This window comes from Culex quinquefasciatus, chromosome 3 (genome assembly GCF_015732765.1).
Source record: "Culex quinquefasciatus strain JHB chromosome 3, VPISU_Cqui_1.0_pri_paternal, whole genome shotgun sequence".
Lineage (NCBI taxonomy): Eukaryota > Metazoa > Arthropoda > Insecta > Diptera > Culicidae > Culex > Culex quinquefasciatus.
Genome location: NC_051863.1, coordinates 51109484 through 51135757, shown reverse-complemented (window position 1 = coordinate 51135757; position 26274 = coordinate 51109484). Strand labels below are relative to the sequence as shown.

The 26274-nt window shown below is 35.4% G+C and overlaps 1 protein-coding gene across 1 annotated transcript in view; it reads left to right on the top strand.

Moving 5' to 3' along the window:
- Positions 1 to 15565, top strand: part of LOC119770783 — a 34862-nt gene extending 19297 nt beyond the window's left edge. The window contains exons 2-3 of the mRNA XM_038266270.1: positions 1495 to 1629; positions 14683 to 15565. Coding sequence (XP_038122198.1) covers positions 1495 to 1629; positions 14683 to 15351 — 804 coding nt within the window. The 3' untranslated portion in view covers positions 15352 to 15565. The remainder of the gene's footprint in view (positions 1 to 1494; positions 1630 to 14682) is intronic.
- Positions 15566 to 26274: the final 10709 nt, after the last annotated feature.

Genomic DNA, 26274 nt, shown 5'->3' with positions numbered 1-26274 from the left:
GTAGTATTTGGCCTATTCTACCACCTCCTGTCATTAAATTTTGCCTATCTAATTTTTTCATGTTTTTACAGTCACTTTTTAAATTTTTTGCTTGTTTTTCACATTTTCTGCTATAAAATGGCACCATTATCATTTAAATTGTACAAAAATGCGTAGAGTCATAGTCTCGGACACCAGAAAAATTACTGCATACTTCTTTTTACTTAGAATATAGGAAATGTCAGATAAAAACACAGCCAAAGTTGACCCCTAAAAAATGACATTTTTTAAAACATTGGCAAAGTCACATAAAACAAGTAAAACTTCAAACCCACAGATTTAATAAAATTTTAAGAGTTCTTCTTTCCAATGCTTTTTCAATATCAAAATATGGTTGATAAATTGATTTTTTGCGATTTTGGGTTGGGTTGTAGAGGGTTAAATGATAATAATTCCGTTCTAGAGTAAAAATGTGAAAAAAATAATTAAAAAGTGTCTCTAAAAACATGAATTAACTAAATATACAAAAGGTAATGGAGGTGGTAGTATTAGCCACAAACTATCAGAAACAAACATAAACTAAACAAGATAAATGCAAATATAATTACTAAAAATGAAACAAGAAAAACATAAATCAAAAGAAGAGAAGTAAAGTTTTTTGTAGAACAAAAGTTGCTCAAATGACCTCCTGAACACGGGAAAAATAAAAAAAATCGAAAAAAAACAGTAGAGGGTTGATAATTACAGGCTATTTTTGAACTTTGATGGAGTGTAAAATTTTATGACATTTGCACCGAACATCGGCCCAACAGTTGCAGATCAAAAAAAAAACAGAGACAATCAACATGTTGAATGGCCTGAACTTAAAATATTTGTTTCATAAATTTTCAAGTTTTTTGTGGCAATTTGCAGCAAAATAAACTTAATTTGAGGCCATGTACAATATTAAAATCATAACGACTAAATCATATATCGAATAAATTAACACATCGACTAATGATGGCCGATGAAAGTAAATAAAATCTTGGGTGATAAAATCAAGACCAAACTCCAATATCGTCAATTTTTTCATACAAATGTTTTTTTAGAATAATCCTTAGAGTAAAATGCTCTTCGCTTAATTCATCAACATGTCAACATTTTTCACGGTTACGAGTGTATCGGTCATAGAAAGTTATGAATATTTATTCACGACTTCTGAATAATTCGTACCTTATTTTCAGAGTTCAAAAATTCGTAAGAATTTCGGAATACTTCTTTTCCGCGCAGGATTCTGCGATTCTTTAATTTTGTTATTCTATTGAACTCAAATTACCTCAATACGTATAGTTTGCGTCTGCAGCATGTGTATTGCTGATATTCCATGTTGCAATCATATTTTAGGCAAACTTCAAACATTTTACCCTCACAGCAGAAATTCTACGTAGACACTTTCATCAGGCACCGCTGGCTGGCTGCAACCAACCCAACTGATACTCACACCCACTGTTTTCTCCGCTCTGTTCTCTGTTTCAGCCACAAGACAATAGCCTGGTGGCACCCGCCAAAAGGACAAAACCGTCACTATCGATAGTGAACCCGCTGGATGTGCTGCGGCAGCGAATTATCTTGGAAATGGCACGAAGGCAGATGCGGGAAAACACCAGACAGGTAAGAGAGAGAGTGAGAGTTGGAGCATGTTGATTGGAATTCTGCATCCCGACAATGTACAGCTACTATTCACTATCCAATTGACAGTATGCCACCTGGCTGCTCTGTAGCAGTTGGTCACAATTGCATCTCACTGCTGGCACATGTGTCATATCGGGGTCAATCATTTGTGTCACTCTGGGAGTTGTATTGAGCTGGAATTTGCACATTGAGGAACTGTCACAAAAATGAGCTTTTTTTTGTTAAGAGCAAACTGATTGGCAATTTCACCTTTATGAAGTTCAGATCCAAATATATCTCTGGCTCTCATCAGCCATATTGATACTCATTGGATCGAATGGTTATTTCGAGATCCATTTTAGCAGTGCCGCAGCGTTTAGTTTGTATCTGGCATGCATCGAGGATACCAATTTCAAAAAGTTGAATTTATCAATTGAATTTAACATTTCTTTATTTGAGTTACAATTTCTATCTATTCCCAAAAAAAGGATTGATTCGTGCATACAAGTTTCAACCCCATGCTATTTTGACAGAAGGCCATTTAAAAACGTTATGCAAATATTCAAAAATCTAGATTCCAGGATGGAATTGACAAGATGTATGAGCATTTTTTCCATGAATCTGCAAATTTTTAGGTTTTTTTGTTTGGATCAAGTTTGAATTGTAATTTTTCTATGACCAGGAAGTCATTTTGCATCATTAGTTCATACATAAAAGCTTTCATGCAATTTTGGTAGCTGTACATACAAAAAGGCTAATGAAATATTAAAAAATTAAAGTATCTTGAGAACTTTTTTCTAATCGATTTGATGTGTTTGTAGGTATTTTCTCAAAAATAATAGTAGGGTAGGGTAGTCATCAATGAGACACTTTTGGTTTTTCAACGATTTTTGTATATTTTTCATTAGCATGTTTTAAATAGCTTTTTGTTGCATTTTCTTTCTTTTAATTAAATTTTAATTCTAACATTGACCAAAATATGAGATCGATCTGACGTCTACAGCCAGAGTTATTCAACTGTCTCATTGTAGACGCACTTGGCAGGAACAATGAGACAGGTGGGGAACAATGAGACACTCTACGAAAATCAATACATTTCTAGTAAAATATCATGTTTTTATATTGTTCCCTTGCAGGTGACTTGCCTTGAACATTTTAAAGCAATTTTGCCAACTTGAAACTTTAATTAACAAAAGTTATACTAGTAAGTATTTAAATTTAGTAAAATCCAATTATTTATATCCAATAACCTTATATTTTTGGTTAAATGAAGTTCAAACTCAATAAATATGCCAAAAATCACTTCCAATTCATGTTTTAAAGGATTTCCCTAGATTTTGAAAAGTTTCATGAAGAAAAATCATAGTGTCTCATTGTTACCCATGGGCTGAAAAGAGCGGGGAACAATGAGACAGCCCTGGATTCTGGGTATATTCTTAATTTTGGTCAAACCTAATAAAAGGACATTGTAGCCCAACTCATGCCCTGTGAAATGACGAAAGAAATTTTGAGAAATATTATTTTTTGTGTTAATGGCAGCCTATGAGCGAAAATATAATTTTTTGTCATAATTTACTTTTACACCCCAGAATCAAACATGTATGAACAACTTTGCAAAGGAGCTTCCATAACCAAAGCCACTTGTATGGCAGACGTGTATCTAGTTGACACACCTTTCCCCCAAATATGAGCCTGATTGGTTGAAACTACGTCTTGTGAGAGCCATTTTATCATTGTTCCTCGTGTCTCATTGATGACTACTCTACCCTAACCTTCTTTAAAAAAAAATGTTTAAGCTTCTCAAACAAAAAATTTTTTTTTTTAGTTCATGCATTTCATTTTATGTGTTTATTTTATGATGTCATAATCAAATTTGCTAATGAAAAGTATCAAACATAAATTTTAACCATTTTCAAGTTGTATTTAATGATTTTTTTTGTTGATAACGTGCTTTTCTTCAACTTGCGAAATTCATGAGCAAGTTTAACCATCTCTGAAAAAAATGTTTTCTAAAAGATCAACAAAATTTCAAATGAATCTACTTCAAAGATATTACAGATTTGATCAATGGAGGAAAAATAAATTGAAATAAAATCGCTTTTTAACAGGAATTCCAAAATTCAAACATAACTTATAAAAATTAAAAAGTTTTGCCAATATTTTTCAAAGTTTTTGTTCCTGGACTATGGCCCCCTTAATTTTTCGGGCCGACTTTGAATTGAAAAACATGACTTAATCCACCTTTAAGTGGATGGTGCCTTCCTCTCATTTATAGTGTGATTCCAACCCCCCTGAGGTGTCCACATGGTTTATTGATCGCCCCTAACGTGATCGCAGCACCAAAGAGGTCCTAATAAAAATAAGTGATGAGTAAAAAAAAACAGACTGCCTACAGACTTTTTGTCAAGATTGTACATACACCACCGTGGGGAAACAGAGATTGAGGTTTTGTAAATTCAGAGCATTTTTAAACTGCTTGTAATTTTAGATAGGTAAGTCAGATCTTGAAAATTCTCAATCCACAAGAAAGGCCATTCAGAGCCTTTCTAAAAATATATGATATGACAGGTTTCCATGCAAAAACCACCCTTTTTGGCAAATTGTGAAATTTATATGCAGCAGTTTTTAAAGCATAACTTTTGATGTGCTTTACTAAAACTTATAAATTTTAATAGGGACTTATGAGACCCCAAGACGAATCGAATGAGTGACATTGATTAGGTACACATGTCTACATACAGCCAAACACACAGAAATTTGCTCAGCTGGTGATTCTGAGTCGATATGTATAAATAACGATAGGTCTAGGAGGTCTAATTAAAAAGTTCATTTTTCGAGTGATTTTATAGCCTTTCTTCAGTAAGGTGAAGAAAGGAAAAATGAGTTTCAAAATTTCTGATATTTGAATTTATTTGAAATTTTTACTACACTTTTTATCATTTATATCTGAACTATTAATTTTATTCACTCAATCAAAAGTATTTATCGACTTTCTAAAATTTCAAACAAAAGATATGAATTTAGGGAAAAATTACAGATTTTTATAAAACAATAATTCCTTTCATTTGAAGTTGCTAAATTTCATAAATAAAACATAAATAAAATATATAGCTTAAATTAATATCCACCAGATTACAACAGTTAGTTACTACATCAAGGTATTCCATTCAAGAAATAACACAAAAATAAACATAAAATTCCAAACGTTGAAGCCATTATAACCCTTCTTTTTGCCGCCTTTTTAACTGCGCGACAATAATTGTCTCAAACTTGCTGGTGATAGGAAACGGCACGTGCGAAGAGTTACACTGGCTGCCTTCTTCAAGTTGGGAAGGTGTCACCTTCCAACCACACTGCAAACAAACCTGTAACTCCAACCACCATCTCCGTTGGGGGGAGCGCCTCGAGGTGATGACTTCTTGCGGGGATGGGTATGTGTTGTTGCTTTTGAGGAATCTTCTATGAAAATATCTACACACATTTCAATGTTTCAAGAATCTCTTGAACCTATTTTATTGTATTCTACTTAGGTCGGAGTAATTAAAAAGAATGTTTTAGAAAAAAACTTTTGAACTTTGATCAATTGAATGAAAAAAAAAATAAAATAACTTGAAAAAAGGTAAAAAGAATAGCTTAACACTTAAATCCCCTACATAAAGGTGATATCGTATTGCATATCAATCTCCCCATCGCCAAGTTTTCCCAATTGTACAGCATGAGAACATCAAAAGAAGTTTCGTTTTCCAAAGTAGAAAGCGATTTGCGTATGTGATGTTTGTTATTCTCAATCTATCCCATTTTTGGCAATCCATTACCTCGGGCAATCTGGGCTTGGGGTGGAAATATGATGCTAAATAAATATATCAAAGTTAGAACAGTTATTTTTTTTCCTTTGGAGTTAAGGAATCAAAAGGGGGACCAATTTGCAGGAAATATATTTTGTACAAGATTAAATTACAATTTCATTTTCGAAGTTAAAGGTTTTTCTTAGATTTTTTTTTCAGCCTGAAACAGGAACATGGTTAATAAAGGGATAAAAGTGCCCAATTAGTAATTACCAAGGGAATACGAATGAGTAGCCGCAGAATCATTAGAAATGCCCTCGAATGCGGTCGAAACATGGCCCCTCGTTAAAGATGATACAACGATTGGAGTCACTTGGATTATTACCTCCAGCAGTATCCATTAGAAAGAAAAGCCTCACAAGCTTGGTGGAGGAAAATTGACCCTTAGTATCTTAAGAGAGAATGTTTTGGGTTGAGTTTTTTTTTTAGAAAGTAACAATTAGGATTCAAAAATTACAAAGAAATAAAGTTCAAAATCACAACCAAATTTAAACATCTATTTAAAACAGTTTTAAAAATCTCCTGCATTCATCGCGATATGATGAGACTAAATTCAGCTTCATTTTTTACGATCCTTGGGCGTCGCCTTATGAAACGTAAATAGCAGCGGCGTCGTATTACAACCCCAGACGGCAAAGGTGTCTCACCTTCATAAATAATGCATCGTTAAACAATGAAAGTCACAAGTCAGTTTCTTTGCAGCTGGGTTGGGAGCAGTGAAAACATAAATATGGGACGCACTGCTGTTGGGATTAAAAACTGTGCTGAATAATGTCTAGCCCTTGTACCGGATGATGCATGCTTGTCTTGCCGTTTTGCCATGTTTCTTAATCATTGAGATTTCTCAGAAGAATTGTGAAAACGGTATTTAGACCGTTGCAAACATTTCCAGCAAAGCAAAGTGTACTAAAATTTTATTTCTATGGAGAAGCATGGTAATATAAAGGACGTATTAGAGTATGACAGACAAACAAACAAACTTGCAAACAAACAAACTTTTTGTCAGTTGTTTGCAGAAACGTCAGCCTGCATACAATTGGAATTGTTTGCGAGTTTGGCAAACTGTCAAACCCCAAAAAGTGCGAATTTGTTTGTTTGTTTGCCATAGTCTAATACCCCGTCAAGCTCAAATAAATTAACGAAATCCTTATTTAAATAAATCATAGCTCTGAGTTCTGTTAATTATACTTCAAAAATCCAAATATATATGAAAACTAACTTAATCCACCTATGTAGTTGATGCCTTCCTCACTCTTTTCCAACAATGGGTGATATGTGATATGATGGGTTTGGACACAAATTTCGTTAAGTTCCGGAATACAAAAAACACACATATCACTCAAGGGCTCATAAATGGAATCATAAGTGATCATTAGGGTGTAATATCAAAATCGATTTTCCAGCACAGCATTATTTTAGTTCCTTTTGGGGTCCTAAACAACTCCCCAAAGTTTGGGAACGATTGGTTTAGTCCTCACTTTGCGGAAAGCGATTCAATTTTCCATACAAATTTGTATGGGAAAAATCATTTTTTTGAATTTTGATATTTAAAAAATCCAAGTTTCCCGCTATACTAAAACCGGATTCATATTCGGATGCTCCGGAATGTGCTCTACAACTTTCCCGAAGAGAATATGGTGCTAACTTGCTCCTATAAAAAAGATATAACGTGTTCAAAACTCGTCTAAAACGTGTTTTTTGATCGAAAATCACGTTTTAGACGAGTTTTGAGGACGCTGTATCTTTTTATAGGAGCAAGTTAGCACCATACTCTCTTTGGGAAAGTTGTAGAGCACATTCCGGAGCACCCGAATATGAATCCGGTTTTAGTATAGCGTGAAACTTGGATTTTTTAAATATCAAAATTCAAAAAAATGATTTTCCCATACAAATTTGTATGGAAATTTGAATTGCTTTGCGCAAAGTAAGGACTAAACCAATCGTTCCCAAACTTTGGGAAGTTGTTAAGGACCCTATAAGGAACCAAAAAGTTTCTGTGCTAGCCAAATTTGGACAACTTTATTTGTTTCCATACAAACATATTACACCCTAGTGGTCATAGCTTGAGACAGGGTTGCCAGATTATTAATGTTTCGGATTCGTTGGAAAGGTCTTTCGATTACCTTACCAACGATGGGTCGGATGATGGATCCGGACATTGTTTACATACATTTAAGTGAGATCCGGCTACAAAAAAGTACATAAATATTACTAAAGTGGTCAGAACTCGAGACAGGGTTGCCAGATCTTCAATGTTTTAGACTCGTTGGAAAGGTCTTTCAATTACCTAACCAACGATGGGTTGAATTATGGATTCGAACATCGATTTCATACATTTAAGTGAGATCCGGATATATGTGAAAATACATTTTTATACATAACTTTTGAACTACTTATCGAAACTTCAAACAATTCAATAGCACCGTATAGGACCCTAAACCAAGTCGAATGCAACTGGTTTGGTCAAAATCGGTTCAGCCAGTACTGAGAAAACTGAGTGACATTATTGGTCACACACACACACATACACATAGACATTTGTTCAGTTTTCGATTCTGAGTCGATATGTACAGTCATCCCTCATATTCGGAACAGTTTACAGATCGGCCAATGTTCAGAAAATCATAGAAAATCGATAATTGAACTTGATGATTCGCTTTTACCTTCATTTGAAAGCTTTTCTTGCGATCTTTCGAATGCTGTATCGAACAACTGCAAATTTTAACTTTTATATCAAGTTTTTGAAGAAATACTTTGACCCTTGAAATCCACAAATTCGGAACACTTTTTTCTTACGGATGTAAACAAACTTTGGATCTCTCCAGGAGCACATTTTTGTAACAAAATAATGACTTCCCACACTGCAACCAGTGAAACTCAAGCTTAGTGATGTTTTATCCATGGTCTGATAACTTTTTTTTGTAAAAATATCAGTTAAATTCAGGTGCTCCACAATTGTGGGAGGCACAATAACATCCCACAATCATGGAACAGGCAATTTGGAGGCAGAGTTTTGCTGCCCTGGATAAAGTAGTCTTGGAATGGGCTTTTATTGTTCAAAAAGTACTACTTTTACTAGTGAAATAGCAAGAGAATGTCCAAATGAAGGTCCTAAAAATAGTAGGGTCGACACAAAAGCTGCATTTGGAATGTTTTTGACAAATTGCCACAAAAGTGTTCCGAATTTGTGGGTGTTCCGAATATGTGGGATGACTGTATACATCAAGGTGGGTTTTCGAGCTTTAAATAAAAAGTTCAATTTTAGAGCAGGATTATAGCCTTACCTCAGTGAGGAAGGCAAAACATTTGTTTTTCATTTGACCAATACGTATATTCAGCTATTTTTAGAACTTTCTTGTATTTTTTCTTAACAAGAGCTTTTTGCACAAAGATTTTTGCTACAGATATTTTAGTATCTTCAAAATTATCGGGAATTATCGGTGTAATGTTTTATAAATCCATAAAGTATTGTCTACAACACAATTTACAACAGAATTTGTCTATTTTTAAAACCATATTGTTGCATTATTGGGTCCGTAAGTTTGACAATTTTGGAATAAGATATTCCATAATTTCAAAAATTCATGAAAATGTTGCAATTGACCAGATTTTCCAGTAAATCATAATTAAAAATAAACAGAAAGAAGTTATGAAAACAATAAATTTGTCAACTCAGCCATCTTAAAGAGCGAAGGTATATAAAACCACAAATTTCACCTTTCTCCAAAAACCATTTCACCGTTGACCTTTTTGCTTGGAATGCTTCCTCAAGTTGCACAATGTTTATTGCTCTTTCAGGACGTACTCGACTTTTTTTTGTCGATTCCAGCCATTCCAAGAATTCTTACAGCTCACAGAGTGAGTCAATTGAAAATACAAAAAAAATCGAGACATACTTTGCAACTAGTCATTGTAAAAAATGTTCGTGGAAGCAATTGGTTGGAAGTTTCGAAGCATGGGAAAAAAAACCCAATGCCGTCTAATAAAACTTTAGGGTGACTTAACATTGATTATAAAAAAAAGAATATTTTTTTCCTGATAAACTTTTTCAAAAAATCGCAAAATTCAACATTACGAATTTAAAAATAATCACCTACCATCGACGTTGGAGTTACCTGCTGAGCGGTTCAAAACACTCCCAAAGTTGATCGAAAATAAATCAAGTTGAAATTGAATTGTGTGGATTTTACCGCTTAACCGCAGAGTGCTGCCGAGTGGCGAAAGTCGAGAAAGACCGCACACAGCTTCCCCGTTGAGAGTTGGGTGGGTAATTCAAAATCGATAAAGTTTTGCGGACTGTTTCGCCGACGAGTTGGATGAAAATTGGTTTTGAATTATCGAAGGTGTGGTTTGGAAAGTTCGACCTGTTGATCGTAACGGCGATCGGTGGACCAGATGATAGCAAAAGCAATGACCACAGAGTATAGAGTTTCTACGAATGTTAGCCGTTAAATTTATCGACGAGTAAACCTGCTGATCACAGAACGTTTTAAATACTTTGTAGTGCATGTATATTGAATAGTTTGCACTTAATGAAAATAAATCTCTTTCCATCTCGTCAATTTCTGCAAGATATTTAGCCTCGTCGTACCGGCAAACCATCTAACTATCATATCATCTATCGTCCTAGTTCAACCACCAACGGCTACGATGACGATGAGGCAGCACCATGACGGAAGAAAATCAATTGGTTGATAGATACTTTATCGTTTCGAAGGCGATGTGGCGAGTTGAGGTGGCTTTGGTCCCGGTTGAACGTCTATTGTCTCAACAGTCAAAGAGCTGTCGAACTAAATTACGGTTCCCGAAGCGAGGCCATCACGGTACGGTCTTTAAGACTTAAGTTCTTCAGAACAATCTGAAGATGAAGTGGACAATATACTGGTAAACTCAGATGTATAAAAAGCTGAAATAATATTTTTTTTAAATTTGGTCCAATAAAGTAAATTCTTTTTTGCAAAAAACCGAATACTTCTAACTTGACAAAAAAAATCAATCTACTCAATTTGCAAATAACTCGAAAAACAAATATATTTTAATTTTAAGTGCTCATAACCGAATTCGCGATTAAAATATGAACAAAGTTTAGGTTTCGTTTGAATTTTTCAGGATTTCTCTGAAGTTTCAACAGAAAATAATAACTGCAGCTTAATTTAACTCATTTTAGTGTCTTATACAACTGGGTGTGCATACTGAATAAACTTGAACGGACGAACGAACCACCCTCAGGGGGAGCGAGAGAAAATGTGCACGTGAGAGCATGACCAAATCATCATCTCGACTGATTTCTTGATATCCTCAAGGGATGGACCCAGATAGAGATGTGGAAAAGCGCAAACATGGGAACTTTCCGCACGGAGGAGTGATAGGATACATTAATGTTCTTATATGATAATTATTGAATTTGTGCCAAATTTCCTTAGTCTGTGTTTCCTTGCAGTGAATATTGCTAGATCCACTATTTAAAACAAATTATTTGCTTTAAATGAAAGAAAAAATTAAAAAAACGTCTAATACCATACAATTCTTTTTTTTCTGAATTTGAATAGTCTCAGCCAATACCAACGATTTTTTTTTCGAATATTTGAATACGATTAACTGTGGTGTCATTGATAGGATTTCAATTTATTTTTCAAATACTATTCAAACTGTAAGACTCGTCTCAAGATTTATATTTTTTAAACATTTTCTGGGGTAGGTCAAGGTCCATGAACTTTTTTATAAATAAAGTATTTTTTTTCAATAGTACTTTAAATATAAGTTTCATTAAAAAAATCTTATTTAAAAAACCGGAGTGGCTTTGTTGGCCACTTCCAACAAATTACAGATTGAATTGATTTTGTCAAATTAGTATTAGTATTAGTATTTAGTTTCATTTGACACAAGTACAATTGTATGTTTGTTTAACTGAGTTCATTAACTTTCAGTAAAATGTATATATTCGAGGCTTAGTAAATACAAAGTTTTAAGATTGATCAAAATTCATTAGAAATTGATTTTATCATAAAAATATAAACTTTTGCTGCCACATAAACATACTTTGTAGCATGATTCATACAAACACATCGGAAAATACTTTTGAATTCTGATTCAATAACATTTAAAACTTGTAACTTAGAAACTCAATTTAACTGTTCTTTGTGTAGAATTATCCAAACAATCTGACAATGCAGCCTGTTTCCCGGTACGATCTTTTTTGCATTAAGAAAAACATGATAATTTGATGTACATAATCCTATTTATCATTATTTATTATGGGTCATTCTCCGCCAACTCACACAGCAGTTGCCCCGAACCTTCTTCGATTTTCGTGAAACTTTGCTCTAAGGGGTAATTTTGGTCCCTGATCACGAATCCGAGGTCCATTTTTCGATATCTCGTGACGGTGGGGCGGTACGACCCCTTTCATTTATCTGGTTTTTAACTAAGACACGTTTTTCAGTGATTTGTAGCTCGCAACCGTGAAAAGATATAAATTTGGTGTCAAAGGGACTTTTGTGTAAAATTAGACGCCCGATTTGATGGCGTACTCAAAATTTCGAAAAAACGTACTTTTCATAAAAAAAAATTAAAAAGGAGTTTTAAAATCGCTGCCATTTCTCGTTACTCAACTGTCAAAAATCGTTAGACATGTCATTTTATGTGAAATTTAATATACTTTTCGAATCTGAAATAACCCAGAAGGGTCATTTTTTCATTTAGAACAAAAAATTTCATTTAAAAATTGCGTGTTTTTTCTTATTTTTCAGGATTACATTTTAAAGTGTAACAATGTTCTACAAAGTTGTAGAGCAGACAAAGTCACGAGTTATCAGAATTCTACAAAAAAGTTTTTTGAAAAAGTTATGATTTTGACCAGTTTTTCGAATTTTTAACCCCTTAAACTCAATCGTGTGCTTTTGAAAGTATTTTTTTCGGAAAGTTCAGTTAATTTTGCATAAGAATGACCCCTTGGACGATTGTTGTGACTCGTGCATTGCGAGAATCAGAATTTTTTTCAAAAAAAATATTTTTGTGATTGGTGAGTGTATCCGGTTTGTTTTTTTATTTTCAAAAAATCCCCACATACAAGCAGTGCACAAGCCACAACAATCGTCCAAGAGGTCATTCTTACGCAAAATTAGCTGAACATTCCGAAAAAAAATACTTTCAAAAGCACACGATTGAGTTTAAGGGGTTAAAAATTCGAAAAACTGGTCAAAAATGGTCAAAATCATAACTCTTTCAAAAAACTTTTTTGTAAAATTCTGATAACTCGTGAAGAATACATGCAAACCCCTTATGTTACCCTGCAAAGTTAGAAAAAACACGTAATTTTAAAATGAAAATTTTTGTTCTAAATGAAAAAATGATCTTTTCACGGTTGCGAGCTACAAATCACTGAAAAACGTGTCCACGATTTTCTAATGACGACATCTCAGCAATTAATGGTTCAATTTTCAATGTTAATACCTGAAACATTCGTGAAATTTTCCGATCTTTTCGAAAAAAATATTTTGAAAAAAATTAAATCAATACTAGCATTTTTAATGGGCATAATATTCAATGTTGTATCGTCATTAGAAAATGGTGGGCTGTTTGGGTGAGACTTAGAAAACTTCAATTTTCGTGTTTCTTTTTCTTTAAGCCGCTGTATCTCAACAACCAGAGGTCCAATCTTCAATGTCTCTTAGACAATTTTATAGCAAATTTTCTGAACTTTTCAAAAAAAATATTTTTAGAAATGGTCACTCATGGTCACTATTTTTAAAAATCGAAAAACTGCAAATATTTCGCTGAAATCAAACTTTTGGTGGCTATATCTTGAAAACGGGGCCCTTTATCAAAAAATCTGTAAAGTAATTTTCGATTGCAAATTCAATTTTGCATAAAAAAATGAGGTCAAAAAAATTTTATCTATGAAATTTCGATTTTTTCCAAAAATCACCAGTTTTTCAAAAAATCATAACTCGGCGGCAGATTTTTTGACCATGTTTCTCTGTACCTCAAAAGTTGCGGATTTTTGTCCTCTAAAACATATCAAAAAATCTCGAAAATCAAAAAAATACGTATTTTGGGAATTTGAGTTTTTGTGAAAAAAAAGTTAATAAAAAAATCGGGAATTTTTTTTCCGTGTACCTATTTTTTTCTAAATAGTCCTTAACAATACCTACAACTTTGCCGAAGACACCAAATTGATCAAAAAATTCCTTCAAAAGTTACAGATTTTCGAATATTTACGTACCATTTTTGTATGAACAGCTGCCAAATTTGTATGGAAATTTATATGGACAAACTAATGATGCAAAATGGCTTCTTTGGTCATAGGGAAGGCCCCCACAAAGTTTGAGCCAAATCAAAAAATACAAAAAATAAAAATGGTCGAAATCGGCCGGTTTTGTAGAGAATTGCTCACATCTCTTTTGATTTGGTTTGATTGAAAAGATGATATCTGATTTTATATAGAAAAAAAAATAATTATCCGGAAATCCGAAGTCCCAGCTCTAGCGTGCACTGGGTGGGATAACATGGGCGGTTGCCCCATCATCCTCAGAAATTTGTTCTCAAATTGGTTAGAGAGTGTCTATAAACGACGAAATTTTCAAAACGCTCATATTGTTGCCCTACCTTAATCGAGGATCTGGGCACGCTCGTGGTTTTAAACCCGTATCAAGCAATAAATAGCTTAATGGGAAATGAGCATGGAAGTTTCTATCAAAACATTTGAAAACTGCAAAATGGACGAAATAAGGACCTTCCAAACAAACAAAAATTTCTTCTAATTATAATGTTTACTATTTGCAAAACAAATTATAACCTGTCAACGTCACCCTGTTTTACGGTACTGTAGCTCATGATTCCAGCATTCAGGATCGTGATGAACAATAACCATAGTTTGAATACTGTTAAACTGTGGTTTGATTTGTTTTTTTTCGGAATTCATTGATTTAAATTTACAAAAAAAAAACTTCACAAACGTTCCTCACAACCTTGTGAATCGTCAGCGTTTGCTAATTACCGTTGTTACGCAAAATGCCTCTCCGGATAAGCGTTTCGCGGTTCATTTCCTCCCATCCAACTCACAATCGTGGGCACACGCTGCTGCATGGTAATTTGATAATCCATTCAACCTGTCCTGTACTATGTTCCACCACGCTCCAAATGCGATGATTACACCGAGCAATTGACATTACAGTGCAATTATTTATCCTCGCTCCTTTTTTTCCAGGTTGAACGAAACAAAGCCATCCTGCGCGAGATTGGCAAGCGAAGTCACGCCGAGTTTCGCAGCTCCGACGGCGACGACACCGAACTTGGCAGCCCGGCCGGACTGCTGCTGGACCGGCTGTACTACCCACCTCCGCCGAGACCGGTGGCCGAGTTGGCACCCTACCTGCGGCGTTTCGCTGGGTCCGCTGGGAGTGGTGCTGTAGATTACGATTTGGACTCGCGGGAGCAGCGGAAGTCCACCGGCGGGAGTAGCGGAAGCAGCAGCAACAACAAAGCCACCGATGACAGCAGTAACAATCCGAACGGAAAACCGATTAATGAGCAAATTAGCAGTGGGCCGCTCACGTTGGCCAAGGAACAACGCCGGCTGGAACAGCAGGAAGAGGCGGAAAAGGCAGCTGGGGCGTTTCATCCCCAGCAGCTGAGGTTCTCCAACGATCGGCCAATGGTACCCCCGAATGACGGTTTTTTGGACGATCCACGTGACGACGGCGACGTCGACGATGACGACGAGGACGAATATCTTGCCGGTAACGAAGACTTGGTCAAGGGGCGGGAAAGACTTCAGCAGCTGCAGCAACAGCAACAACGCGACCAGAAGCTGAAAAGTGACAACGGTTACCGGCTAAGGTACTTGAACAACATTCAAGCTAAAATGTATGGCTAAGTGGGCTGACTCGAGACGCAACTCCACGCAACTTCTCTGACAACTGAGCTACATTACAAAACGAAACGGAAACTAGAGACAGGAACGAGGCAAAAGTAGGCAGCAACTATGTGTGTGTGTGGCGCGAGGGGTAGACAAACTATGAACGGAACTGGACAAACACGACCAACGTTAAGGAGACGCGCGAATCGGACTAAACTACCCGAGGGCTGTTTTAATTTAGCTTTTTTTTAATCAAAAATAGAAGGGCACCGTTTGAGCATTCTCTGTCAGCTAGATTAAATTTCCATCATCGTATTAAATGTGTATTTTACAAATTTTGAAGAAATGGCATACAAGTTGCAAACATAAGAGAAAATAAACATCGCAATAAAAAAAACTTAGGAAGCGCATATCTTCATAATGATGAACATGGATAATATTTGTTATTTCCTTCTGATTTACGAATAATTAAACAAAACTTTAATGATCCATATTGTGTTATCGCTGCTGTTATTGTTATTCCTCCAAGGTTTGAATTATTTCAAAAATTATATCTCCGAAACGGATGATACAATGTTGGCTCATTCCGTTGCAAAAGTAAGGTGTTAAGGCTTTAAATAAAATACTAAGATATTTTAAATACTTAACAGAAAACACCTAAAGATCAAATGAATACTTTATTTGCGGACCAAAGCTCTCACAGCTAAAATTATTTTTCTATGATTTTTCAGGATGTTTTACGTAGCAATAAAAATATCTATTAACAGGATTCGAATATCTTTTTACAGGATTCGAAGCTACCATTTTTTGAGAAGAAAAAAAACGGATATCGACTAGAACTCAAAAGTACCAGGCATCTCCATAGAATTGAGCTCCCAGTACAATTTGCTGGAAACGCATGATACTTTAAGTTAGATTGCTATAACGAAATCCAATATTTATTTATTTTTTCAAAGAATTTTATCTCAGAATTCTGTTTATGGATATTCCCCATATTGTTAAATGTTAAGTAAAACTTCCTGTAAAATAAAAACATATTTTTAGCGATGAGCTCTTTGATCGCGAGACCCTCAAATCAGCAAACAAAGATTTGATTTGATTTGAGTAGGGGAGAGTGGGGAGACTTGATCCCCGGGGAGACTTGATCCCAAGCCTGTAACTCGTCAGCATGTGGGTAAAACAATTAGCTTTGTTCTAGAAAAAAAAATATAAAATGTTTAGATTGAGTTACACAAATTTTTCTAAGAAGTGCTGCAAAAAACTTCCAAGAGATCTTTTTTCTTTGTTTTGATAAGTGGGTAATTCTCTACCAACTCACACGAAATCGGGAAAAGTTGCCCCGACCCCTCTTCGATTTGCGTGAAACTTTGTCCTAAGGGGTAACTTTTGTCCCTGATCACGAATCCGAGGTCCGTTTTTTGATATCTCGTGACGGAGGGGCGGTACGACCCTTCCATTTTGAACATGCGAAAAAGAGGTGTTTTTCAATAATTTGCAGCCTGAAACGGTGATGAGATAGAAATTTGGTGTCAAAGGGACTTTTATGTAAAATTAGACGCCCGATTTGATGGCGTACTCAGAATTCCGAAAAACGTATTTTCATCGAAAAACACAAAGTTTTAAAAATTCTCCCATTTTCCGTTACTCGACTGTAAAAAATTTTGGAACATGTCATTTTATGGGAAATTTAATGTTCTTTTCGAATCTACATTGTCCCAGATGGGTCATTTTTTCATTTAGAACAAAATTTTTCATTTTAAAATTTCGTGTTTTTTCTAACTTTGCAGGGTTATTTTTTAGAGTGTAACAATGTTCTACAAAGTTGTAGAGCAGACAATTACAAAAATTTTGATATATAGACATAAGAGGTTTGCTTATAAACATCACAAGTTATCGCGATTTTATGAAAAAAAGTTTTGAAAAAGTTACTTTTTGCGTTTCTCTTTGTTTCGTCGTCCGTGTCTGTCGCGGGTGACGATGAACGGCCATGATCGATGACGACCAACTTTTTCAAAACTTTTTTTTCGTAAAATCGCGATAACTCGTGATGTTTATAAGCAAACCCCATATGTCTATATATCAAAATTTTTGTAATTGTCTGTTCTACAACTTTGTAGAACATTGTTACATTCTAAAAAATAACCCTGCAAAGTTAGAAAAAACACGAAATTTTAAAATGAAAAATTTTGTTCTAAATGAAAAAATGACCCTTCTGGGACAATGTAGATTCGAAAAGTACATTAAATTTCCCATAAAATGACATGTTCCAAAATTTTACAGTCGAGTAACGGAAAATGGGAGAATTTTTAAAACTTTTTAGTGTTTTTCGATGAAAATACGTTTTTCGGAATTCTGAGTACGCCATCAAATCGGGCGTCTAATTTTACATAAAAGTCCCTTTGACACCAAATTTCTATCTCATCACCGTTTCAGGCTGCAAATTATTGAAAAACACCTCTTTTTTCGCATGTTCAAAAATCGAAGGGGTCGTACCGCCCCTCCGTCACGAGATATCAAAAAACGGACCTCGGATTCGTGATCAGGGACAAAAGTTACCCCTTAGGACAAAGTTTCACGCAAATCGAAGAGGGGTCGGGGCAACTGCTGTGTGAGTTGGCGGAGAATTACCCAAGTATAGAAAACACTCATAAATTATTCAAAAAAATATTTTTTATACATGAATTGTTTGATAAACATATCAATTCCAAAACCCTTACGCATTTGACGTTTAATTTATCGTCATACTTTTTTTACAATTAATTGTTTAAAAAAGTGCGTTTATGGAGACTTGATCCCTGCATTTTTACAGTCACTGGAAACAGCCTCAAGATTAAATAATTGGGCTGGGTTTTCGTACATAGTTTCCTTTAATATAGTTGTACATAACTTACTGCAGTTTGAGCAATTTTTCAAAAGTTTTGTAAACAAAAATTACCAGCTTTTGTAAACATATTCAATTTTGGTCTAAAAAAGAAAATTTTAAATTGCTGTAACTTATAGAAAATTAAAAGTTTGGATGAATACGAAACATTTTGCTTAAGATTTCTTCAATGTGTTTAAAGGGGGATCAAATTACCCCCAACGTTTTGAAAATGCCGGTTTAAAATATTTTTTAAAAACGCTTGGCATGATTCGAAGAGTTTATCTGGTGAAATACCCTTATCAGCCAAACATAGTTGAATGTTTAAGCTTTCAATTCATGCAAAAAGGTCATAGTTTTGTGAAAAATTTACAGAGTTATGTGCGATACAAAAAAAGGGAATCAAGTCTCCCCACTCTCCCCTAAGGCTACCAACTGTACGGATTTTTTACAATCTTTGCGGATTTTTAAAAGGGCGGAATTTTAACAACTTTGTAAAAATTTAATTGCTTTATTGATTTTGCCAAAGCTTTGCTAATTAGACATTTTTATTTCACTGTCAGTTCGATATTAAAGAGATAACTTGGTTAGTTTTCAGGGTTTTCCTCAGTTTAAAGTTGATTATCAATAATTCTCCTTTTCAAATTCCTTACAAAACAACATACTAAACAAACTGAACATTTCGTGAACTTTTAAACGTTTAACAAAAAAAGTGGTAGAACATAATTAATTGATTTAGCAATTTTATTTTGTGAATATTTTCAAACGTGCAAGTCACAAGCACTCTGATAGCAAATTTGTAAGCTGCATAAACGACACAGTTTTATATATTCAACTCTCAAATTCCAAATTTATCTAAATAGTTCATGGAGAGTTATGGTATAATATGGAATGGGTAAAAGTTCCCTTAATAAAATCAAAATGGTGTAAAATCGCCAAAGTGAACGGATTTGTGTTCAGCAAGAGCTGAAAGCATTTGAGTAGATTAGAGTGTATACAGCTATGTTTTTGAAATGTCTTAGAATTTTTCAAACGCAGCTTTTTTTGCACCACCCTGTTCCAAATAGGACCACCCTAGCCGCCAATCAAAAAGAAGGGTCTTATTATTTTTGCAAAGGAACTCCCATGTGTCGAATTGGTCAATAAACCAGTCAAAACTCTTAAGCTGGAGCATAATTATCCGTCCAACGCAGACGCAGAACTGGGTATCTTTCATCATAGTATGCCTGTCAAGGACTAGTGAACAATTAAAGCAACCCATGAAGAATGCCCAACTTGTTTTTCTTTGTTTCATAAATAAAAAATATGAATAAATGAATTATATTAATGGGTCACATATATGAATGAATCAGCAGAAAGATTTTTTTTAATAATTTAAAATAACTATTTTTAAAACGTTTTTGTCAAAAATTTCATGCTTTTCATGTAAAAAAAACCAACAGTTTTTGATTTTTGTATTCATGCACACGGGATTTGTCTTGAGAGTCTTAACCTCAAATTTCAGCTAATTTGGTCCATCCAATCTCGTGATCGAGTTTTACAGTTCGCTTTGCGCATGGCAATTTAATCATGAAATATCTTCATGAAATTTTCAGAAGTTCAGTAGTGGAAATGATCTTATAATTTTCTGAACTATGAACTATTTTTTACATGTATGTAACTCCATCAATTTTAATTTCACTTTATTACATGCCGATAACGTAAGGAAAACTTTAAAGGTGAAATTCAATTTTCTCGTGATGGTTGACCGTCCTGGAGTCATTTGGATGACACACAGGGATGATTTGTCTGTGTACACTTACTGAGGTTGCGACTCAGAACTTGTACACAGCCAAATTAGAAGGTTAAAAGACTTGATCACACACGTACGCTTTCTCATATGGCCCTTTCGCTGACTTAGTTTCCGTCCTTTTCACTCTTCTTCTAAGACACTAGTCACCTATCCACCTATCAGTTTCATTCCTTTCTTCTAATTTTGAGAGTTTAATTTCACCGAAAAATACCGACAAAAGCCCGTAATTCCAATTAAATTAACCTCTCCATATTCACCCACACCTTTGACGACACTCATTATGATTCCCCTCTGTGATTCCAATTAGCTTTGCTGTGATCCAGGCACGAGTTCCTTAACTGCTTTGAATTTCAAATTGAACTTGACAAGCTGAAATCGAGAGTATCTTCAACTTTTAAGCAACAGTAATTATCTTTTCAGAATGGATGACAGCAGCTCGGCAACAGCTTAAATTGCTGAGTGATACGGGATGACAATGGTTTTGCCAAAACTCATTTTAATGAAGCAAAATATCATTCATCGATTTTATGATTCTGTTGAAAACTTCCTATTTTTTGGGTAAGCGAGCTTCTTTCACAAAGATACGGTGCACGACGATACAATAGTTAACTCGGTAGACAGACAATTTTTCAACCAAAAAATGAGAGCATTGTCCCTCGTTAGAGGGAACGAAAAAGCTTAAGGAATCCTTTCAAACAAGGACAACAACTTTTAACAGGTTCGAGAGTAATCATTTAAAAATGTATGGGGGACATCCCTCGAGCAACAAATGGAACTGTAAACATGGGATTTTTAAACAATCGGTTTATTTGCTATTTTGAAATGATGGTTTCGAAAAACTGTTATCGCTTTCAAATAAATTTTGAAATACTAAATTTTTTAATGTGCCACCGTCAGAAAACTTTTCTCGTCCACCTCAATGAAGTCGCATGTTGCCACGTGTCCTCCGACGATGACTGACTTTCCCAACGAGAGTTGAGTTGTTGTTTCTCCCCCAAGATGGGTTTTGAACCAACTTCCTCGTGTGCGTGCCCTCCCGAACAATCCAGGTAACTTTGCGACTGTCGGTGAAAAGTTTGCCACCCTTCTCACTCACCAAGTCCAAAAGTAAACTGAACTGTGGTGCTTTTTCAAAGCAGCTCCTTAAACCACGGAAGAAGGCTTACTTTTGAGAGTTGAAATGTTGCACCCTGTCGAGTGTGACATTTCTGTCACGTGAAACTTCAAAAGAAAGGTAATTGAAAAGTGTTACGCACGCCACAGGCAGTGAATGCAGTGGGTGTGAAATTAGCACGAGTTTTTTTTTTTTTTTTTTTTTTTTTAATAATCAAACTGACAGAGAGTGCTACGAATTGGCGAGTAAGCTTTCCTTTCACGGCCATAACATTTAACAGAGCAAACTCAATGTAACTACAATGGAAAGATGAAAACAAAATAAATAGAACAAAAGTTTAAGTAACTCGAAAAAACGAAAAACGAAACTATTGGCACTACGCCCCCCGGGGCATGGCCTTCCTCTAACGTGGGATTTCTGCTCCAGCGCCTCTGACGAGACAGGAGAAACCGGGACCGACGTTTTACTTCACCATCCGATAGAAGCTCAGTGGATAAGGCGGGAATCGAACCCGCGTCTCATAGCATCATCGGGATCGGCAGCCGAAGCCGCTACCCCTGCGCCACGAACTCATAAACTACGAATTAAAGTTAATTCTAAAAAGAAGAAAAACATAAAAATGGTTGAAACTTATTGTACCGTACTGCTATGAAGAGTAAGATTGAAAGCTGAAACGAAAAAAGCACAACAGAATAAAAAAAAAGCGTTAAAACTATTTTTTCAATAGAAAATTGCTAGCAGCGGATGAACGACAGTTAAGTGCTGAAAGATCGATTAAACTAAAGAAAATATAAATTTAAAAAAAACCTTATCACGACTCCAAACCATTCCGGTTATTTATTTTAAATTTAATCCACTCTGTGTATATGCTGCCCGAGGGTGAGCTAGGCAAAATGGCTAGAAATTAAAGAGCAGAAAAAAATAAAAATCATGTTGTTGTGAAAGTTTGAAATCTCCAAAACAAATCCTCTATATTTGCATGTGTTCTTTGTGGCTCCAAACAACAACAACAAAATGGACCATGTAACAGTACCCGAAATGAATGAAATTGGAACAGGCAGGAAGCATTTTCCACCATCCTCATGTAAAGACTTTCCACGATGTGCAACGAGATGAGATGGTTATCTAAATAGGGCGAAACCGAGTCGGGCGAATTTGTTGAAAAAGTGTTGACAGAAAATAAATATTTACCAAAAGCTTACAATCACTACACAGTAAAAAGCATAACACAACAAGGATTGATTAGAGCGAGAGAACGAAATCGAAAGGCTATCACTGTACAATATAAATGATTCCCAATGTTTGCGTGAAAAAAAAAAAACAAAACAAAACACTCAAGAAATCTTGAAACACAGCAAAAAAAACACACAAAAAAATGCATAACACATTACAATACACTTGATGCTAATTTATCGAATATATCATACCTAATTGTACTTGTTGGAAACTAATGACAGCTAAAAATGTGCTAATCCTAAAAACATGATGAAAACTGAGGAACAGAAACTAGGAAGAATCTGGATTGTATATACAACTAACTTATTGAAACAAAACAAACAAAAATAATAAAGTATTTAATTTTTAAGAGCAAAATGTTCATCATTTAGGACGAAAGAAAGCCAAAGACAAAATTTTCTTCTTCTGATCATATTCCAGGTTTGATGTCAATGGCATCAAGGTAAGTCTGCAATGAAGGACTAACATTTAATAGCTTCTTTTTTTTATGTCTAAAACATCGATTAAAACCAGACATCCACTTGTACTGCACTTGGCTAGCACGCGTGCTATTTTAACGGAAAGCACTGCGCTTCTGATCATAGCACTCGCCCTAACTACACAGCAAAAAATCGGATGGTAAAATCGCATGCAAAAGCATGCACATCACCTTTGTAAGAAAAAGCACTTAAAATTACACTTTGCATGTACACCATAAAACGTGTAATATTACACTCTTGGTTATTTTGGTTCCTGGGATAGGTGTCGAATTGCTCTCTCTACAAAGTAAATGTCAAATGTTCCGATTTGATTGATAATAAATTTATTTTACATCCATATTTGTATTTACAATACGATGAATTGATTTGAATCGATGAGCAGTGATAGTGTAGTGGCAACGGGCGAAGTTGTCCACGACTTGCCGGCGATCAGCTACTCTGATGGGTGATGAAGCTGGCGGTACGTTTCGGTGGAAACGTCATCGAAAACGGTCGGTTCCAGACCAGGTTCTTGCTGGGAAACGTTGCCTCGGTGATGACAGTTTTGTTGGACAACATGCAAACGGCACGCGGCACTCTGGCGGGGTCACCTCCCGCGTCGACGGTTGGAGAAAGAAGTTCGTATCCGGTGGAGCACCTTCCGACGAACTTGATCTTAGTTTAGATGGTAGCGATGAAGGCATTCGGGGCTCGGTCAGATTGACTTTCTTCCGGTGAGACCTCCGGGGACGGGTAGATGGTAAACTTCAGCTTGAAATTTTTGATGTAATCGGGGAACAGACGCACTGAATTCGCCTTCTCTTCACATTTGTTTCGTTCTGGAATAGGTTCGATTATTGAGCGGTTTTTGACTAGCTTAAACTCATTCAAGACTTTCCCACCACAATAGTTATTTACCGCCACTCTCTAAACAACCTGAACTGCAGCTTTTGACCGAAGAAAAATTGAAATTTTGCCGCTCCACCAAATCCTTGTTTTGATTTGATTGCGGGTGGGAGCAACTTTTGACAACTCAACAGTAGACAAGACGCGAATGCGATATTACACAATTTGGGTGTACAAGATCTTAGGCAAAAGTGCAAAGTGGTGTTCTGCAATAACTGTGTAATATTACATAAAAATGATTACACAAAGCAGTTTTACACGCAGTCATTTTACTACTTTTTTTGCTGTGTAGAGACCCTAAATAGGGAGACTGGTCTAAGATTGTTCAATCGATCTGGCAACGTATGTTTTGAGCTTGGCAACACTGATAAGTTTTGCTGGGCGTAAAGGCAAATGCTCGTTTGGATACGTCAAACTCGTGTCTGTTTGGGTACGTCAAATTCACTTCGACCAGTCTCCCTATTAAGGATCTCTAGTCCTGACACCCTAACTGAAACGGTAACTAAGATGATGTTGCCCTTTGTGTATTCGACAACTTCTGTCACGATCACTAGCAGCGCGCGTTGCACTTAAGGTAAGTGCTAAATTTGAAGTTCCCGTGCAGAGCGTCACGTCACGTCTGATTAAAACTCATATTGACATTTATAATTATTTTCCAAAAAAAACTGGATTTTGTGAAAATTTGAGCTTCAATAGAAATCTTCCAAACATGACTTGTATGTGATTTTTGGCACATTTATTGAGTTTTGACTTCATTTAGCCAAAGATATAAAGTTGTTTGGTATAAATATAAGAATTTTATAAAATTTAGATACTTTTTGGTATAATGCTTGTTGATCGAAGTTTCAAGTTGGCAAAATTGCTTTTAAATGTTCATGACAAGTCATCTGCAACAATATGTCGGTCATTCTCCTCCAAGTCACACAGCAGTTGCCCCGACCCCTTTTCAACTTGCGTGAAACTTTGTTCTAAGAGGTAATTTTGGTCTCTGATCACAAATCCGAGGCCCGTTTTTTTATGTATCGTGACGGTGGAGCGATACGACCCTTTCATTTTCGAACATGCGTAAAAATACTTGTTTTTTCGAATAATTTGCAGCGTGAAATTGCGATGGATTTGAAATTTGATGCCCGATTTGATGGCGTACTCAAAATTCTAAAAAAAACGTATCTTTCATCGAAATCATCAAAAATACAAAAATAGTTTTAAAACCTCAGCCATTTTTTGTCACTCGACTGTAATGATTTTGGGACAGGTAATTTTAAGGGAAACTTATTGTACTTGTTCCATTTAGATCAAAAAGTTTCATTTGAAAATTTGGGGTTTTTGTAACTTTGCATGGATATTTTTTAGAGAGTCGGTTGTGGACGGTGGAGCAGCGCGCACGCTTTGCTGGATATTCGTGTTTCGAGCGTAATTTTTTTCAATGATTGGTGTCTTTTGTACTTTCATTAAGATTACATTAATTGTTTTGTGATTTTAAAAGCCCTGCCTATATCATCGTTGATCAGAAAGCACGGCACCGGGTAGATTTTGCATTAATTTTTCAAATAATGTGTTTAAATTTTCACGGTGAAAGAGTCATTCCTATAGAATCGGTTATCGAAAGACACGCTGACATTTAGGATAGACCATTAGTGCGCTGGCCACGGGGACGCCCAGACTCGTTTTTGCATTTCAATCTCTTCCATTTTCATTGTATCGCTGTTTAGATTCGATTGTGAGTAGCGAGACCTCGCGGTTACTCTGCATCGTGTTTTTCGGAGCATTTTTTTTTTTAAATATATTATTTTTCATACTAACTGGCAGTTTTAGTATTACTCATCAAACTATCCATTTTATGAAGATAAAGCGTCTTTTATTTACTATTTTTGAAATTTACTCACGTTACCTAATTTGTACAAACTGTAAAAATATACTGATAAGTCCAGCCCATAGCACTACTGCTCGATTGGCACGCGTTCGATTAAAAAACTTTTTAAATAGGGGTAATTCTCTACCAACTCACACGAAATCGGCAAAAGTTGCCCCGACCCCTCTTCGATTTGCGTGAAACTTTGTCCTAAGGGGTAACTTTTGTCCCTGATCACGAATCCGAGGTCCGTTTTTTGATATCTCGTGACGGAGGGGCGGTACGACCCTTCCATTTTTGAACATGTGAAAAAGAGTGTTTTTCAATAATTTTCAGCCTGAAACGGTGATGAGATAGAAATTTGTGTCAAAGGGACTTTTATGTAAAATTAGACGCCCGATTTGATGGCGTACTCAGAATTCCGAAAACGTATTTTCATCGAAAAAGTTTTAAAATTCTCCCATTTTCCGTTACTCGACTGTAAAAATTTTGGAACATGTCATTTTATGGGAAATTTAATGTTCTTTTCGAATCTACATTGTCCCAGAAGGGTCATTTTTTCATTTAGAACAAAATTTTTCATTTTAAAATTTCGTGTTTTTTCTAATTTTGCAGGGTTATTTTTTAGAGTGTAACAATGTTCTACAAAGTTGTAGAGCAGACAATTACAAAAAATTTGATATATAGACATAAGGGGTTTGCTTATAAACATCACGAGTTATC